The 18,357-nt window shown below is 40.1% G+C and overlaps 1 protein-coding gene across 1 annotated transcript in view; it reads right to left on the bottom strand.

Annotated features, from left to right (window-relative positions):
- The window catches only part of dock2 (dedicator of cytokinesis 2), a 97,418-nt gene extending 79,781 nt beyond the window's left edge, over positions 1 to 17,637 (bottom strand). Inside the window, exons 1-21 of the mRNA XM_084947345.1 lie at positions 17,399 to 17,637; positions 15,519 to 15,602; positions 14,093 to 14,133; positions 13,848 to 13,903; positions 13,638 to 13,734; positions 13,403 to 13,551; positions 13,001 to 13,136; positions 12,226 to 12,383; positions 10,943 to 11,024; positions 10,641 to 10,776; positions 9,672 to 9,747; positions 9,436 to 9,512; positions 7,040 to 7,290; positions 6,605 to 6,703; positions 6,361 to 6,433; positions 5,951 to 6,054; positions 4,678 to 4,879; positions 3,093 to 3,190; positions 2,903 to 2,992; positions 2,552 to 2,652; positions 486 to 620 (exon numbers count right to left, since the gene is read on the bottom strand). Of these exons, the coding sequence (XP_084803471.1) occupies positions 486 to 620; positions 2,552 to 2,652; positions 2,903 to 2,992; positions 3,093 to 3,190; positions 4,678 to 4,879; positions 5,951 to 6,054; positions 6,361 to 6,433; positions 6,605 to 6,703; positions 7,040 to 7,290; positions 9,436 to 9,512; positions 9,672 to 9,747; positions 10,641 to 10,776; positions 10,943 to 11,024; positions 12,226 to 12,383; positions 13,001 to 13,136; positions 13,403 to 13,551; positions 13,638 to 13,734; positions 13,848 to 13,903; positions 14,093 to 14,133; positions 15,519 to 15,602; positions 17,399 to 17,441 (2,288 nt within the window). The 5' untranslated portion in view covers positions 17,442 to 17,637. The remainder of the gene's footprint in view (positions 1 to 485; positions 621 to 2,551; positions 2,653 to 2,902; positions 2,993 to 3,092; positions 3,191 to 4,677; positions 4,880 to 5,950; positions 6,055 to 6,360; positions 6,434 to 6,604; positions 6,704 to 7,039; positions 7,291 to 9,435; positions 9,513 to 9,671; positions 9,748 to 10,640; positions 10,777 to 10,942; positions 11,025 to 12,225; positions 12,384 to 13,000; positions 13,137 to 13,402; positions 13,552 to 13,637; positions 13,735 to 13,847; positions 13,904 to 14,092; positions 14,134 to 15,518; positions 15,603 to 17,398) is intronic.
- Positions 17,638 to 18,357: the final 720 nt, after the last annotated feature.

Raw genomic sequence — 18,357 nt, forward strand, 5'->3', positions numbered from 1 at the left:
AAACTAATTTCTATAAACATAAACATTCATACAGAATTCTACAGGGTTGTGTCCTATGTACCTACATCCAATGGCATCAACACAAAGTCACTCAAGTCACCCACAGGCAGGGAACATCATGTTTCTGGATCATCTGTCTGATCTCTCAGCAACAACTTTGTCACTAGTTATAAATGGTGTTTACACTCGTCATATGGTGCAGCCCTGGGCTCAGCACAGTGGGTGTCTCTCTTGCTGGAACTTTTCTGGCCATGTTGGCTGCCTATTCAGCAGTCCTGCCCTGACATTAGCTAGATCATTTGGTTGCTGCACTTCATCATCAATGCTTATTAGCACCTTTAGTGCTGTAATCAGCAGGCCTTTCTCACAGAGCTGTCAAAAACAATTACTTTGGCAATGCAGAGTCACTGGGTTCTGTGTGTGTTCAAGAATCTCTATTTGCATTGTCGAGGATCCAAAAACAAAACAGAAAAAAAAGTACTCACTGCGAGTAGAGCATGCGTGAACGAACAATAAACTTGAAGATATACTCGAGGGCTTTGAGGGTTCGGAGTATGGGCTCACACTGTTCTCCTCGACTGGACACATCTAGATACCTCTTCAACACTGACATCAGCTTTCTGGGGAAGAAAGATACGGGGGGGAATCAGGAAGGAGGTGCAGGATGGGGAGAAAGGAGACAATCAAAATCATTCAGACAAAATTGTCATTCCTTTTCTGATGTTGCACAGGTTGGAAAGTTAATCACCAACTCCATTTTTCACTTCCATAGAGCAGAAAGACGGAGTGCAATAGAGTGAGAGCAAAAGAACCAGAGAGAAAAACTGTCAGAGAGGTGGCTGTGGAAAAATAGCAAAATAGTATTTCACACCTGAACAGATGTACCTTTCACACAGCTCACAGACATTTTTATTTGCCCTCAGATGCATGGTGAAGAAATCATTCTCCAACACATGCACACCCTGCAGGTGTCTTTAGACACACACATAAATATTCTGCTGTGCCAACGCAGTTGGAGAGAGGTTTGGGTAGCACAAAGTTCAGTCTAAGTTTACAACCTACCAGAATCTTCCTCTTTAACCTTCCTGTGTCGCAATATTATACAACACTAGAACATTTGTACAGTAGCTATATAGCCTTTTGGTTTTGTGATAGCTCAATTTCCATGAAGTGGCAACAGCGGATCGCTCGCTAAGAACGACCACTTTAAAACTACACAATCCTCTTAAACAATAAAAGTCCTTTTAAAACTTGACTCCAATCTGGCCTCACTGCCATTAGAGTGGACTTGAAAATATTTCCAATGTAATTACTAGTCAGTGATCCCTAGTTTTGTTTTGGTGCAGTAGCTTAAAGGCAAGTACAGGAGGATTTATTCCATCTGAGAGCAGTTTAAAATATGGTGAGAGCAAGTTAGACAGTTTTACATAATAGCCTCTGGGCTGACAGGCGATAAGCTGCAGTGTCCCTCTTAGAGGGTGCATACCAACATACTAACGGGAGAGGGATGGAGTTATGATAGAGCACATATGAAACAATGAAATTAGAGGTGAGGGAAATAACCATCTTGTCCACCAAGGTGAACCCAGTGTACAGGCACAAGGGAAATACAAGTATAGCCATCCCTGTCTACTGCCTCAGAAATCCAGAGTGGAAATCAGCCTTCCATCTCTTATCAAGGGGAAACTGATTTCAGAGCCTCAGCTAGGGGACCCTGTTTCTCGACCTCACAGACTAATATGGGCTCCTTCCCCTCCATACAGGTGATGTTCCATGTCCCTATAGCCAGATTTGTCAAGCAGGGATTGGATGATCAGAGGGATCGCCAGGGCCTCTGCCCAGAAACACTAAGGACGTTTTCTTTGTCTGAAGTGGAAATGCTGATAATTAGTCTATTTTCATCTATTATGAGTGTACAGTTTTTGTGTTTGCGTACTGCAAAATAAACTCAATGAATACACCATGTATAAGACCACTTCATTATAACGTGATATTTTGCCGGCCATGCGGGACATGCTGGAATGTGATATTCTCATCAGTCCTACGTGTCGCTGCCTCATTTACAGCATCTTTTCAATAAGAGTGGCATTTCCTATTTTATTCTTAAATGTGTGACATTTTACAGTGATTATGTAAAATATAAACTCATTCACCTCAGATTAATGTGATTACATAAGGGGTTTTCATCACCATATTTATTTCTATTGTCATTATACAAGTAAACAAAAACCCACACCATCGGCCTCTGGCTGCATCCTGTCACTCAGCACCGTTCAGACAAAAGCTCACATTTCCTGGAGAAGCCTGTCTCTATTTACTGAGCTCTTGTTGTCATGTGTCACTGTGAGCTGTTGAGACCAGGGATCTGACTAACCAAGAGTGAAGTTATTAATCACTGCACCATGCGGTTTATATTCAATTCACCAAATCATTTAGCAACTTCCTTTGCTGCTCCAGTAAATGGGATGTGCTGTTAAAAAGTGTATCTTACTCTTTCTGGAGTGACATGACAGTAAAAGGAAATAATGGAAAGATAATGGAAATAACCTACTTGTAAGCCAGCGTAGCACTGAAATGTTGCTTGATGTAGGCCTCCAGCACTGTGTTGAAGTGCTGGAATTTTCTGTCAGCGATGAGCCCGATGATGTGTATCTGCCAGACATAGTAAGAGATGAGAAACTATGAGAGTTTGTTAAACGCTTACAAAGCAGTAAAACATTTAAAAGGCAGATGAGAATTTTTGTATGATCATCTGACAGTCGTGTTTATTTGGGAAAAGATGGACGGGTAGATACAAAGATGTCAAGACCCGTTGAACGCAGAGATAGCCTGTCAAGATATCTGCTACATGTGTTGACAACGCAAGCATGCAAAGTCAGACTCACAAAAACCACACACTCACCAAGGCATCAAACACAAGAATGTCATAGTCATCAGTCTGAGAGTGTTCCATCATAATGTTGAACAAGGCATCCAGAGTGTCCTGCAGAAACTACATACACATGTACAGAAAAAAAGAGAGAAGCAGTCAAAGTACACACACGCTAGTCTACACACTTATTGAATGGCACACTTGTATTCACACCACTGACCTTGACCACCTCCTCTCCATCAATGATTTTTAGCTTCTCCAAGTTTTCTTTGAGGAGCTCAGGTCGAGTCCTCCACTTGAGCAGACCCAAAAGCCCCACTACACAGACGAGAAAACAAAGGATTTTTGATGTTCAGGTGGAAGTTGAGGTTACTCAACTATAATGTAAATGCCATTTCAATTAACAGCATAATTAAAAAAGAGAGAGATTCTCCTTGGTATTGCGCAGAATTCAGTTTTAATTTCATGTGAAATATAGTAAGCTGATTTTTTCTGCGCTGCATTAAAATTAGAGTTGAAACAATAAATGATTTAATTAGTTACACTAATTAACTGACAGCATTGAAGTTCAGGAATTTGCTGTTTTCCCTGTTTTAAACCACTGTAAATGTAATCAACCGGGATTTAAATATACAATAATAAATATAAAGTTTATGCTTCCTGGGCAATATACATTTAATTCTAGTCTCAAGTTCATCTCCATCTGCCAATAAAGTGGAGATTTGTCAAGTAATGATTGTTATATGGACAGTGTCCATCCCTCTGGGACTTTCAAATCCACAGTCTGTGTCATTAATTCTGCTTCAGTTTGACATGGGGCAGATTTCCATGTCTCTGTAGTGCTGCCCACGTAAGGCTCACTGCTTTCCCTGTCCGGTAATTTCTGACTCACCGGGCCAAGCCGCACATCTGGTGGGTGGCCCTGAACAACATTGTGTGCATGCATGCTTAAAAGCCTTTGTCTGTGTAAGTGTGTGCATGTGTGTGTCTGTGTGCACGTGGTACAGGTGATTAATACAGCAGGATAATGTTCATTATAGTGATGGACTGGCTTCCTCAGTAACAGCTGTTGAACTCCACCTGTCTCTGATGCACCTTACTGTCTGGGGTGTACGTGCTTTTTGCATTAGATGTAGATGTGCATTTCACTGTGTGTGTGTGTGTGTGTGTGTGTGTGTGTGTGTGGCCTGTGGGGCTGCCTGAGTGTGTAGGACAAAATGATGACATTCCCTGCTAATAAAATCCATGTATATACACAGTCTGCCCTCCATCCCTTGCTTATTATTCCATGACCACAAAACATATAGTCTAATTAAGATTCTGTTGACTCACCATTAATTGGTTAGAGGTTGTCTTTCCTCTAATTTGACCTCACCTCAACTTTTAACCCTAAACCTAAAAATAACACAGTCTTAGCACGTTAGTAAAATGTTGATTGCATTTCACCACAAGTTTGTTGTTTTCAAGGGAAACATTTGAATCCAGCTCAATACATGAGGCCACATCCGACCAGTATTTCTTACAGACTTGTAAGGAGTGGATTTGTCCTCTACTAATTTCACAGCCAACCGATGATTCATTGTCTTTGCCTGGCCTTATTAGTCTGTTGAAAGAAGTTGTTAATTAATGGGTTTTTTTGGGGGGGGATGTGTCAGGCTTGATTTCAAGCACCCTCCTCCACATAAAGGTCTGCTTTTGACCTTTTGTCATCTATTGTGTTTTCATGGCTGTTTCTGTTTAAAAATCGTTTGTCCTGCCAAGCCTCTAGCGTGCTAACGTCGCCACAATATCAGGCTTGCACGTACCATTTTGGGTGAGTTTAGTGGAGCAGACCAGGGTGGAGATGGTGAAGCTGTCTCTAGAGCTCACAGACAGGCCTCCTCCTCCCCCAGACACGCTGCTTGAGCTGCGGCTCAGTGTGGACATCTTGTGGGGGTCACTGTGATGGTTGCGGGTTGAGGGCAAAGACAAGTAGGAGTTCACGTCTTCCATGCGCTTGCTGTCACCCTAAAAGCACAAAGTCATTTTTAACAAAATGCTGTGGATACCATCAGTGCGACAAAGATGTCATAGATGTATAGAAATTGTCTCAGCTTACAAGACGTCTTGATGTAAATGAAAAACTGATCGATTTGATACATTTGTAAGATTTGTAAAGAGTAATCCTATGTTATGCCTAAGCCTTATTTACTTCTGCCTTAATTTTTGTGAACTCATAGTTTTGGATACAGCTGTGTCAGACAAGTTAGAAAGATAGAAGCTTTGACAAAAACAGAACACCGTTAATTTGTCACATCAGCATCAACGGTTCTTCTAGGTTGATTGCTTCAGGGTGGCAGGTAGTGGATAGTGGTAGCAGTGGGACAGCTCTGGCACAGCAGAGGTGAGGGCATCAGTGAATGTCATATTTTCAACTCAACACCCTCAACTCTGTCCTCATTAATGCCACATCAGTAAATAATGAGTGAGTGGCTGGAAAAATTGGAGAGTAAGAGAGTGAAGCCATGAGCGGCGCAGAGATCGAGAGGAATGCAGGGATAACGAGAGATAATCGAGAAAGAGGGCACAGAGGGACCATCCATTTGGTCTTTGAGTGAATTACGAGTAATTAATCTTCATTGGGTTTGGCATTTAATCAATATGGGGATTCAATCTTAGCTTGGGCTCATTTGGCAGGAAATCTATTTGGCTTCACTCAACCTGTCTGGGTGGCCATAACCTCTTATCTATACTCGCTACATGTTTAGGTCAGTTTTGATGATTGTTGCATTTAAACATACATTGTTAGACGTTTTCCCCGGTGCAATCATCTTTCAAACTTATTTGTAGATTATCTACCATACAGTATTTTCGACAAGTAGCTGTGCACATTTTCACCACTTTCTTTTGACCTTCATATTGTAAACATAAATTAATCATGAAAGGATCATTCTTTGTTTGTTATTATGTGTTCGTAGGTCTATATGCGCTATTCTCTAAACTGGAAAACGAGGATGATGGTATTTCCTTTTGAGAGGATACTGAGTCCGTTCATTAGTTCGTCTTTCTTTATCCAAAAGTTCTGCCGCTGGTTCTGACCTTGAAGACCACAAGTTCATGCAGTCCATCCTGCAGAACAGTCCCATCATCCTTCATTAGACGCACAAAAGCCATAGCGAAGTTCTTCTCACTCTTATCCTTGGCTGCAAATGAAGGAGAACGATAAGTAAACAAAACTAGAAATGGCCAGGGGAAAAACACATCAGGGAAATAGAGAAAGGGCGGAAGGAGTTCACACGCCACACGAATTCACACGCAGAAGAAAGAAAAAGTGCTCATTTGTTTAATCAACTATGTGTAATGATGCCTTGGCTCATTTTCCAAATAGGTTAGACTCATTCTGTCCTTTCAGTGTCACATTATACTCAGGGGATCAGAGAGGAGGAGTTAAGAGTGATGATCTAATGAAGAATGCAGACAAGTAGAGAGAGACAGAGGGTGATACTTACACTCCTGGGAAGAGCGATGTCTGAACATAAAGCGTAAATGAATTCTGTGCATTTCTTCCAGGGGGACTGCCACCTGGAGGATATCTCACGTTATTGTAGAATATAATAAAACTGATATCCTAAAGACATACTGACAGTATGATGTGATTTCTTGCCTTGAACATTAGAAATCACGAATGCAAATGCATTATATCAAGACAACGGAACGAAGAGACTAGTAGATAAGGAAATAAAACACACACACCTTAAACGTCTCCATCCAGCGGGGCTGTTTGACTTGGTAGTAGATGACAGATCTGTACTCACTGACTGCCTTATCCCCTGCTCCCAGACAGATGGAGTTCTAGGAAAAAGAGAGGTAAAGAAAAATACGCCTCACAGTGACTGTGAAGAATTTATGTTTGTGTGTGCATCCATGTATGCCTAAGATGGATTTGCCTTCTGGGATAAATCCGTATCCATTTGCCCTGACTATGAGAGGGTGAGTAAGTGTTTCATCAGTGCTGTGCTTGCTCAATGACCTACACCACCTCAATCATTTAATACACAACATATACTTCTGCACCCGCACACTTTATCTATACCCTAGACACACACAAACCAATCACAGTTCATAGAAATCCCTCTCCTCTTTGAATCCGTTGATATGCTCTGTCCCTGTTATTTCACATTTCCTCACCTGTATGACTTTGCCCTCCTCATCACAGACCCACATGATGACCTCCACGTTTTTCTGGGTTGTCTTGTTGTATTTGTCGAAGTCTCCGCCCTGTAAGGTGAGGTAGATGTCATTGCGAACATCTCCAGGCATAATGATCTCTGGGAAGCCAAGCTTCCGGGCTACCACGGTGCTGCGGTCCACGAGGTGAGGGTATTCCTTCCGAATCTGCACAATGTCCCCCACCAGAGCCTTCATGGTGACCCACAGCCCTATGGATAAGAGAATGAAGAAGACTGTGTATTAGAGATGGAGGAAGAGAATGTACTACTGAAAAAAAAAAAAGATGCGATACTGACTTTATATACGTTTTTTCCTTATACATATTATTCTTCTGCACTACATAAAGCGTGATGCAGAGTTGTGGTTGTGTTGGTTAAAAGAAGCTAGGAAGAGGCTTTTCAAGCTTATATCTGGTCACATTTCTAATTAAAGCCATGAGATTTATATTTTGTGTAGAGCTGCCATGGGTATGCTTTGTTGGGAACCCTGAAGCACATATGAAATCTTCCTATTCTGGCTTTGGAAATCTTAATGCCGGTAAATCTGAGCAGGTCTCAGGTGACCAGCCCCGTCCTCAGTTGCCTCACTTCTTTCGCTGGCTCCATTCTCTACTACAAGACCGGGCCCAGGCTCAAACCCAAACCCAGCTCCAAGCCCAGCTTTGTGGCAGCTGTGGCTAGAAGATCAGTGGATTCGCCAGCTTCTCCAATCTGCATACTTAAGTATGTTTGATCAAGACACTGAACCCAGAGTTGCCTCTGATGCATCAGAGTGTGAGTTTGTGTGAAAATGGTATAGAAAAAAAGTTCTTTGAATGTATGTGAATGAGCACTGTAGCAAAAAGCGGTTTGAGCACACAGTTAGAGTAAGGGTACGCACTATATACCAGTCAGTTTATGGTATCATAAAACTTTTTTATGCTTATTCTTCAAGCATACATGCGTTTCTGTAAAATGCAACAGACCAGAAAGAGAAAGATGCACAGATAAGATTCGACCTGCAGGACCCTCTATCATATAAAACAACCTGTGTAAAAACTGTATTTTAATGGGCACGAGCATAAACTGAATATTTTAAAGAACTTTGCAAGACCAAACCTTAGCAAATTTAAGAGCGTTTACATGTAAATACAGGCACCACTCAAGTCTTCTTTAAACGAGTGATCGCAAAACGAGTGTTCATTTATTTCTCTGTGGGAATGTAAATTCAAATGGAAGCCAAATAAATGAAAATAACTTCAAGGACCTGTAGTATTAAAACTGAATTTAAAAAAAACTTTAAGATGTTTTCAGGACCAACAGAAACCCTGAAACATGAGGCCTGAGGGCTGAACTTAATGGATGCTTTATTTTATGTAAAAGGTTACTGTTTATTTATGGGAAACATGGTATTAAAATGAACTGAGGATGTGCTGGCATTGCAGACAAGACTGCAATAAATGCTGGAAAATTGCTGTGTCCCATTTAGGAAATGGGAGCAAAGGAGGAAAAGAAAAGATGGAGGTATTATTATTATCGACAGAATTTACTTCTAAAGAAAATGGACTCTCAGAGGGTTTCAGAGAAATCAGGTGAAAAAGCAAAGAAAAGGAATTGGGAATCAAAAGGGAAAAAAGAGGTGAGCTATTTTAGGGAAATACATAGGTGGTGAAATCTAGACTGTGTTACAAACCTACATTTTCAAGGCTAACCACAGACCTACAGGGAAAACACTCAATGTGTTGTGTGTGTGTGTGTGTGTGTGTGTGTGTGTGTGTGTGTGTGTGTGTGTGTGTGTGTGTGTGTGTGTGTGTGTGTGTGTCTGGATAGTAGCAAAAGCACCTAAAAGAGAGGAAGGAGAGATTAGAGGTGAGTAATGTTAAGAGCAGGCATCTGGTGGCCTCAAGTGTTCCTTCCATATCTGCTTGTTCAAGTGCTCCTTTCATTTTCCAGGTTATGCCCAGGGCCTTCAGAAGCGAGAGGAGGATAAAAGCTGAGCGATATGACAGTGCAGTCAGATATGCAGGGTTACTCTATGTGGAACAAGACAGTGTCACCCACAGGGGTTGTCAAAGTCAGCCATAAACATGAGGTAGTGAGCAGCAAGACTGGAGTCTGGTCAGGGAGAAATGGAGGTTAAGTAATATGAAAACACCAGCTCAAGGGTGGGTGCCATACATCAGGATAATGTCCTTCATTCTCCACCCTAGTGCAGAGAAAAGAGGCGAGGATGCAATGAAGAACTGCCATTTTATCTAACCACAAATGACTGGAGCATATACAGTCCAGTGGGAACCTTCAGTGCGTGCAGGACTTTTGCAAGAACTGCCACATGACTAGGAAGAAAGAACAAAGCCTGGGATTGCAAAACTGTACCTTGGCCACCACTGTCTCCTCGTGATGTTGTCACTTTGTTCAGTAAGGTGTGAAGAAAGTCATTTTCTGCAACTACCCTGGAGTCAAACATACAAACACAATGAAAACATTCACATGCAGAAAATTACAGTACTGTTTTCTTAATTTTATGGGTAATAGATTTTCAGGTTTTTAATTGCTAAGAAAAGGTCAGAGAGAGGTGGAGTGGAAAAAAAGAAACAAGAAACAGGACATACGGGAAAAAGGGGATGAAATATTGCTTCTCTTCATCGCATTCAATCTTCCCTTTGATGATATCACTGATGTCCATCACTGCCAAGAAGAGAAAACAAATGTGTCTCTGATCACAGAATCAAAAAAGTACTAGGTTGTAATCTGTACTGAGGTTTCACATTAGCAAAACACCACATTAGAAAGACTGGCCTCCTCATTGCTCGTTGTGAAGTTACATGAGGATATAGGCAACTTAGAAGTGAGATTCTCAGAAGCCAAAAGTGTAAAAAAAAAAAAAAAAAAAAAAAAAAAAAAAAAAGGGCTTTACAGTCACCATCAACATTTTAGCTTTGTACAAAGGATAGCTCCCAGGTGTAAATATGTTCAATAATACCTGCAACAGCACAAGCAGGAGCTGAGAGGTGAAGCAAAACAATGTTGACCTTTAGAGAACACAAGTAAAAATGATTGAAGCACCTAACAAAAGTCATTATTGAAGGTAAAACTGGTGGAATTTGGTACTGAAATGAGACGTGTTAGCCTTTTCTCCTGTGAATCGGATGAAAGCTTCTGTTGACCCTCAACATTAATCAAAAAGACACATTCAGTTACCTCGAGGTCACCAGTATGCTCACAAAGCATTTACAAAGCTACTTTTTTAAAAAAAAAAAAAGGGGTTTAACCCTGCACTTTTAAAATTCACAGACTTGTAGTCTTCTTCACTGCCTTCAAATTATGCAATAGTGTGTTTCCTGTTCACTATATCCGATGATTAGTGTTCAATATATCTGTTCATTAGTGCAAAAGTGTGTCATAATTTGAAGTCACGTACATGTAACAAAACTGTAAAATAAACATTGCTTATCGCTGAACTAGCAAACACTGACAATGAAGATTGCCAATGTACTTTTTCCACTCCTTGATCACTAGGGCTAGAAATTTACTGGCACGTTGGAAAAAAAAAACCTCTGCATTGTCTCTTCATGACTTACCTGCAACCCCAAAAGGCCTCCTCAGGCCCTGAGTAAACTTCTTGTTGTTTGCTTCTTTCAGGTCCATCCTGCCTACTCTTACAATCTGACAGATCAAATAAATCTTCTCTCTGCTAAGGTCTTTGTTTCCCAAGTCCTGTTGAACAAAGACAAAAAAAAATGTGTATGAAATAAATTCAGAAATCAGGAATAAAGAAACAAACAAAAAAAATGCTATGTAATCTTCTGAAAAGAAATAGGTCACCTATTTCATCTCTCCACAGCTAAGAACAGTGTGACATTGCCCTCGTGTGGTCACTTACTGTAAAGACAACCTTCAGGTTGTTGAGCATGTCAATCTCTTTAGGAAAACCTTTGCTGCCCCAGCGTACTAAGTAGTTCTCACTGTACAAAGAAGGGTAAAGAGTTACAAATAAATAAATACACAAATAAATAAACATTTTTAAATTAATTTTACATTTTAGCAAGCAACCACATAAAGATTATCTCATCATTCATAATTAAATTTTCAGACATACTCTACTAGCCAAAATGAAACTGTGCACTGCAGCCTGACGGATGCACATGATTCACAATGAAAACAGTTTCAGTGAAACTTAAGCTCAAATCTTTGATCCCCTTGCAAACAGCTGTAACTACTAAATCTACCCTGTGTAGCTACATAAACATGTAAGAGACACTTTAAGGGAGGAGAATAGAAAAGCGGACCCCAAGAAAACCTGTGGGTGCAGTAAGGTTAAAAAAAATTAGAAAAACCTAATATCTTTCTAAAATATTGAACCCTACTGTTCTTCACTTTTTTCAGGGAGATGTGGATAAACATACCTCCGCGAAAAAAAAATGGTTATCAAAGAAAATAGTAAATTATTTAAGCACATAAGCACAGATGAGACAGAAGTGAATCAGAGATCACAGCCAATGGCAAGAAAATACAAAAGAGTAGCTGTGGATAATATATGTTATAAGAATAAGATGACAGACTTGGGTCTATCTTAATACTTTCAGCTTCTGTGGCTGAGACATAGATATAGCCAGTATGACAGTGAGTGACAGGGCTTAACGTCAGCACTGTCAGGCACCACACAGTGCTGCCACTCAGTATGTGCGGCCCTATAATTTGTAGTTTCTGTATATTTATTTTTGGCATGCCGTTGTTCACATTTAACAGGACTTAGCAATAGAAGAGAAACAATGGAGAGGTATACAGACACAAGAAGAAATAGAAAAAAGGTTTTGCATATATGTTTTATACAGCAGAACGATTGAGATAAAGTTAAAAAACAACAACAACAACGACATCTAAACAAACAAGGGATGTAATTTTTTAGCTGGAACTATGATGTTAATTTCCAAAGAAGAATCAATTACATAAGAAAAAAAATCGCCTTATCTTTCAGTCTGTGTGTTTGTGATTTAACACAAAATAAAAAGTCACTTCCTTTCAGTGACACTGAAAAATATATAAGACCCGCAATAACTTTACTTCACAATGTGAAGCCAAATCTTCCTGAGCGTCTAATCCACCTGACAGGAACAGATGTCTGAAACACCTTTAGCGAATACGGTAAGGAAAGAGAAGTGACACCTGATGATGGTTTGCTTATTGGGATCGTAGAGGGACATGAAGAGCTCTGAGTCCTCTCCAATGCGACAGACAAAGTTCCTCACGAAGACGTAGAGGCTGTGGGTGGGGGAGGACTGGATCCGTGCTGAGATCCCGCTGTGGTCTGTCTGGATGTTGGACTGCGTGAGAGGAAATTAATTTTAGGAGATAACTACTGATGACGATTTAACAGGATAAAATTCCAACCAACAGTGTTCATTTTGGCAAGGGTCTGATGTGTTTGGCTGCTCTAATGTTTTATAATTAGTGGTTACTTATTCTAAAATGCACCAGCTGCAGCTGCAGATTGTGGGTTTGTGCGGGAAATGGAAATCACTGAGTAAGAAAATCATCAGAAATGCATTCTGTCAATGAACTGAGTCAAGGCTGAAATGAAAAATTGGCTGGATGGAGTTGAAGTGAAGTTAAGCCAATTTGTAAGGAAGTGAATTCTTAATTAGTCCAAGCTAGCACACATGACTGGGAAGTAAAATGTATTATTTAAGGACTTTTTCATAAGGGTTAAGTTTTATTTTACTAATTTATTATTTTTTTAAAAAGTAATAAAGTCATTTTTCTACTCATGTTTAGTTCAGGGTAACTTTTACGTGTACTTGTATTACCCCGATAATGGGGTAGAAGTTACTCCAGAAAAAAATCTCCCTGGTTGTTGCTTCCTGTTGTGACTGTGACATCACATTCACCCTTGGAAAACATTTTCTATATGGCCCTCTCCTTCCTACAGTTTGTTATATACCTGCTCCTCTTTGATGCGTTCATTGATCTTGGCTGTGGCCTCCTCATGGGCCCGAAATAGACTGATAACGTTGGCTCGCTCTGGGTCCAAGATGTTCCCGTCGTCATCTCGAACAACCTGGTCCAATTCAAGGATCCTGGTGTGGGGAGTAATAGAGGGAAGATTGATACAAGGTGAACAAGGATGAGGGAAGAGCAACACAGGAACACAGCAAGGGGTATGGACTGGGAGGCAAAGGAATAGACATCGTAAGACAAAGTTATCAGGAAAAGAACAGAAAGATGTTCAAAGGAGCTCAAACTAACATGAATTATACAGTCAGCCTGACAAAAATCTGGTTGGTTGATTAAGCTTTAAACAATGAGAAAGTATAAACATGTTTAAATATAAATGCAGGCATACTTGTTGCCATAGTCAATCTTGGAAGTAACTTTCTGCTTTAGCTCCTTGAATTCATCACTAGGCAGGGTGCCAGACAGGAGCTGAGAACGCCACTCCATCAGCTCCCACATCAGCCTCTGGACCTGTTTGACACGTGCCTCTTTATTGGCCTGGAGAGGTAAATAAATGATGTTAGATTCAGGCGCACAAACACACACACACGAGTACAAAAAGTGGCTCACTGTTTAATTCATACCACAAATAGCTGCTTCCATATGCTTCCCCACTCCCTCAACGTAGTGGTCACCTCCTTCACCAAGGGCATCTCTGCAGACAACACCACTTCTTCATCTCTGTCAGAGCATAAGTGATGGAAAACGGAACAAATTAAAAAAATAACTTTTACAGACAGTTAAAGATGCCTTATTTTTGGTACTGTTATTTATTTATTTATTTATTTACATACCCTCGTTTTTCAATTATGACTTCCTTAACTTGAACAAAACTGACTGGAAACACTCCCTGGAATACATGTAGAAGAGATGAATGAGGAAACGATAAGTGGTGATAGCTTGGAATATTCTTTTCCACAAGAAAGAATAAGAAAAGTAAAACTCTCACATGAATAAATCTGGCTGACCGCTTAAATGTGCTTTAAAGCTTTCTGTTAATGTAAATTTTCACTGATATTATGCTTGTGTAGGCTCTTACCTGTTGTGCTTTGTTCCTAGACAAGAAGCCTCTGTACCAACCTGAAAGACAAAGTGGCATCTTACTATCAAGACAGGAAATCAGGATAGCGTAGACTCTCTAATTGGAACAACATCACCACCTTAAGGGAGTCCAGCTCCATAATTTTGTGGAGATGGAGCTGGACTCACGTAAAATGGTATCAGAGAGGGGGATGTTGTCCAACATTAGGACAATACCTCTGACCCACTCCATGACGTGCTGGCCAGTCACAAGAGGATGTTCTGTGAGAGACTGAGATTTCCCACATGCACCACGGAACAACACAGGAAATCATTCCTACCCGTGGCCATCTCCCTGTACAAGTCCTCCATCTAATGCACAGTACACAGTGCAATAATTACACCGTTTTGAACATGCTCTACAGTGAAAATAACAAATAACAAGTTTTGCAGTTTAGAGTAAAATGTCAATCATATATATTTCACCTCTGCAATATTCTGGATATTTATAATTGGGCTATTTGTACATATTGGAGCTATTTCTTATATTTTGTAAAATTTGTGATATATTGTATTATTTAATTTAGTTCTTAATTTAGTCTGTTACTGTTATTGTCTTGGAGCAACTGTAACCACATAATTTCCCTAAGGATTAATAAAGTACTCTGATTCTGGAAGTTACAGCAATGTAATAGTTATACTCACTGGTCACTTTGTTAAGTACACCAGTTCAATTGCTTGTTACCGCAAATATTTAATCAGCCAATCACATATCAGCAACTCAGTGCCTTTACATGTTCAAGACAACCTTAAGAAGTTCAAACAGAGTTTCAGACTGGGGGAGGAAAGGCGACTGAAGGGACTCTGAACGAGGCACTGTTGTTACAGCCAGGCTCCCGACCATGCTTATCCTTTTATAGCCAGAGTGTACCCATCTTCTGATGGCCTCTAATGGCTGTTTCTGTGTGACAAAGTCCAAATCATCTGGCTAATTCCATAGACACCAAATCTCCATCCAGCCTTTGAGATTTGCATCAAGAAGATTCACTCTGCACCAACTGTGTTATGCTATCATGTGAATATGGACCAAACTTTCTGACGAATGTTTCCAGCACCTTGTTGCATCTTTGCCAGGAAGAATTAAGGCAATGCTGAAGGCTAAACGGGGCTTAAACCCAGTACAAAGGTGTACCTAAAAAGTAGCAGTTGAGCGTACATATTATTGTATTTTAAATGTATTTATCATGTTTATACTCCATAAAACATGAGATACAGATAAACGTCTAACTCTCAAAAATGTAACATTTACAAAAACACGAACAAAATATGCTTACTAACATGCAGTTTTTCAATAACAAATAATTTCAAAGGTTTACACATCTATGTATAAAGTATCTGAACCACACTGACAAACCGGATAACCGGCTTATTTAACAACATTTTACCTTCGCAAACCTCTTGAATGTGGACAGTTTCGCCCACCTCCAGGGAAAGGTGCTTCTCATTTTGGCCAACAAAGTTCCACTTTACTAAAAAAGAAGAAAAAAATAAGTAAATAAAATAAATATATACATAAATATATTGAATATATAAATAAGGTTATTGTTACAATGGAAAAATAAACTTGAACACAAACACTAAGTATGCAGTGGCAAGCCTCGGTTACAGGAACATTTTAGTACACACGGTAAGCTAGCTTGATTCGTGACGTCACACGTTATAAGGTTTAAAAAAAAAGGCTAACCAGTAAAAAAAAAAAACAAGTAGCAGTAAAACACAATAGTAGATGGCGACTAAGTAGCTTAAGGTAAATATAAATAGGTAATCCAAATAAGATGCTGGCCAGCTGCAAACGGTGGCACACACGAGTAGGCAGGCAACGGAACAGGTTAAGGAGCAACGCCTTTCTTCAGTGGGCCTCAGGTTGGGTTTATGCGATAGTAAACAGCATTTCTTTAGGTTTTGGGCTGTTGATAATCCGGTGCAATTTAAAGACGTTAGTAGGCTCTTTTTTCTGCTTTCTGTCTTTTCTTTAATGACTGTATCAGTCAAAATGATCAGATTTAGGAAACAGTGAAAGCAGCAGTGAGTAGCGACATGGGTTGCAGCCAAAGACCAGTTGCACGGCAGAGGAAAAGTGTGCAGAGCACCGACAGCTACAGAGTCTATCATTCCTCTGTGTGCAACAGTTCAGAGGTTTGCTCTCCTCCATTTGAGCTTAAAGATGGTTTGCCCTCAAGAAGAACTGCAGCTACAAAATGCCTGCTAATGAAATTCTGACTGTGCAAAAAAAGTCAGACTATTTCTAGACCGATACTTAAACTGATAGAAAAGGAAAAGGAAGCTTATTTGTGCGCACTTCGTGAGACTAAATTGTCAACATTTTTTTTTGCATCAGACTTTTCTACTGTATTCAAACTTGAGACTTCCTTCTTCCCCCACTTCCTGTGTTGTAGTCTTACACAGACCAGGAAGATATTTATACTAGATACAATAAACAATATTTTCTTTGAGTAAGTATATTAGATAGTGCTTTAAAATGACTTTTTAACCCACACCCACCATCAGCATCAGTCTCGTGCTATAAGTAGATGAACTACTCAGATGAAAGAACCCTACATGGTCTATCTTTTTGCAAGTAGGTTAAATGATAAATCAATGCAGTGGCTGCAACAGACCAGTGAACCTCAGTTAATAAAGTCTATATTAGGAGGCAGAAATCTGTGTCTTTTCCAAGTGTGTGACTGCACTGCATATCTAATGGCAACACACACTGATTAGCTCCGCCATATTAAACCCACATACATAACAGATAAACTGCACACTGTACTTGCCCATTCTAGGATTTGCTCCTAGCCAAAACCAGGCTTTCACTTTCAAAAATGAAAATTTTTAAGGACTGTTTATCTTTTAGCTTCCGTATTTATGTGCTGCATGCTATGCAATTTGTAGAGATTGCCTACTTGCAGCTGCTTATTTCTCCATCTTTGCTTATGATTGTATCCCTCACAAACCACTGCAGAACCACTTCAGTGCAAATAAACTATAATTAGCGTAGTTGCACTGAAGTTAAATGATGAATAAGATTTCAGGATCTCAGTTCTTTGGAGGGATTAAAGCTGATGTCTACCTCCTAAAGCTCTTTGAGGCCTTTGGCACCTGCCTACATCCGCCAAGCAGGAAGTGATGGGAATCTATTTTTCTCATTTCTATTCATTCGCTGTATAGGCTAGCATCATGCCGTAACAGAAAGGCACCATAAAAACTGGATGTGCCTGCACATACTCACACAAAGATACATACAAACAAGCACATGTTGACTTACCTACACCATACCGCTCTCTTGTGGTTTTCATCCAAGGAGCCATGATTGTGTGTAATCCTTTACCTACTTTATACTTTTGTCTTTAGAAATCTCCTAGTTTGTCCGTCCACCTTAACTTCTCATTTCTGCATTTTGTTAACGTTAAATGAAAGCAATAAGCCCATCCCCCTTTGCCTCTCTTCCCCTTCTGTCTCTTCTCTCTTCCTGCCTTCAGGCGGTTAAGAGGAAGTGGGTGAGTACAACAAGGTGGAGTCCTACAGCACCCGCAGGCTTTTGCAGCGCGCGATGTCTCTTATTTTCCTCATTTAGACTCGGCGTGCCGTCATTATTCAAAGTAAAGCGTCAGTAACACATGATGACAGTTACAGAAGTGTTAGAGTCGAGAGGATGTCTGAGTGTCCAACCGGGCCTATACGTGCACATTTTTTTTTGCTTTTTTTTTAAAGATCTTTTCACGTTTTCATATCTGAAAAACGCAGGTTGTCTGCTTTCTCACAGTAGCATCTAGCTGTTGAACCGTTGATGACTTAAACCATTACTCAGCCATCTTGCACATAACATACTCTGACTTTTCCCTTTGTGGATCACCATTTGAGCTTGTGAAATCAAATGTTGTAGAAGGCAAAGCATCAGAGAATATGGCTTGATGCTGTGTTCTATTACAGATAATTTGAGCTCCCCCCTCCTCCTCGATCTACAACCAGAAAGGTAAAAGTGAAGAAAATGCTATAACAATCCGAATGGCTAGGCAAGCACTACAATACTAATGCTAATCTTTAACAATTTTATGTTGCATAGGAAGGGACGATGTGTTAAAAGCTTCCTGGGTTTTTTCTTGCATGAGACATCAAATCACACTCTGTTTTTTTTATATGAATTTTGCTGCTTATTAAAATTGATCTGAAAAGACTAAAAAATGTCTGTAATAACCCAGAGGCCACGTCATCAAGCCCTGCCTG

This window comes from Perissodus microlepis, chromosome 2, assembly GCF_051167445.1.
Source record: "Perissodus microlepis isolate ML-2025 ecotype Zambia chromosome 2, ASM5116744v1, whole genome shotgun sequence".
NCBI lineage: Eukaryota > Metazoa > Chordata > Actinopteri > Cichliformes > Cichlidae > Perissodus > Perissodus microlepis.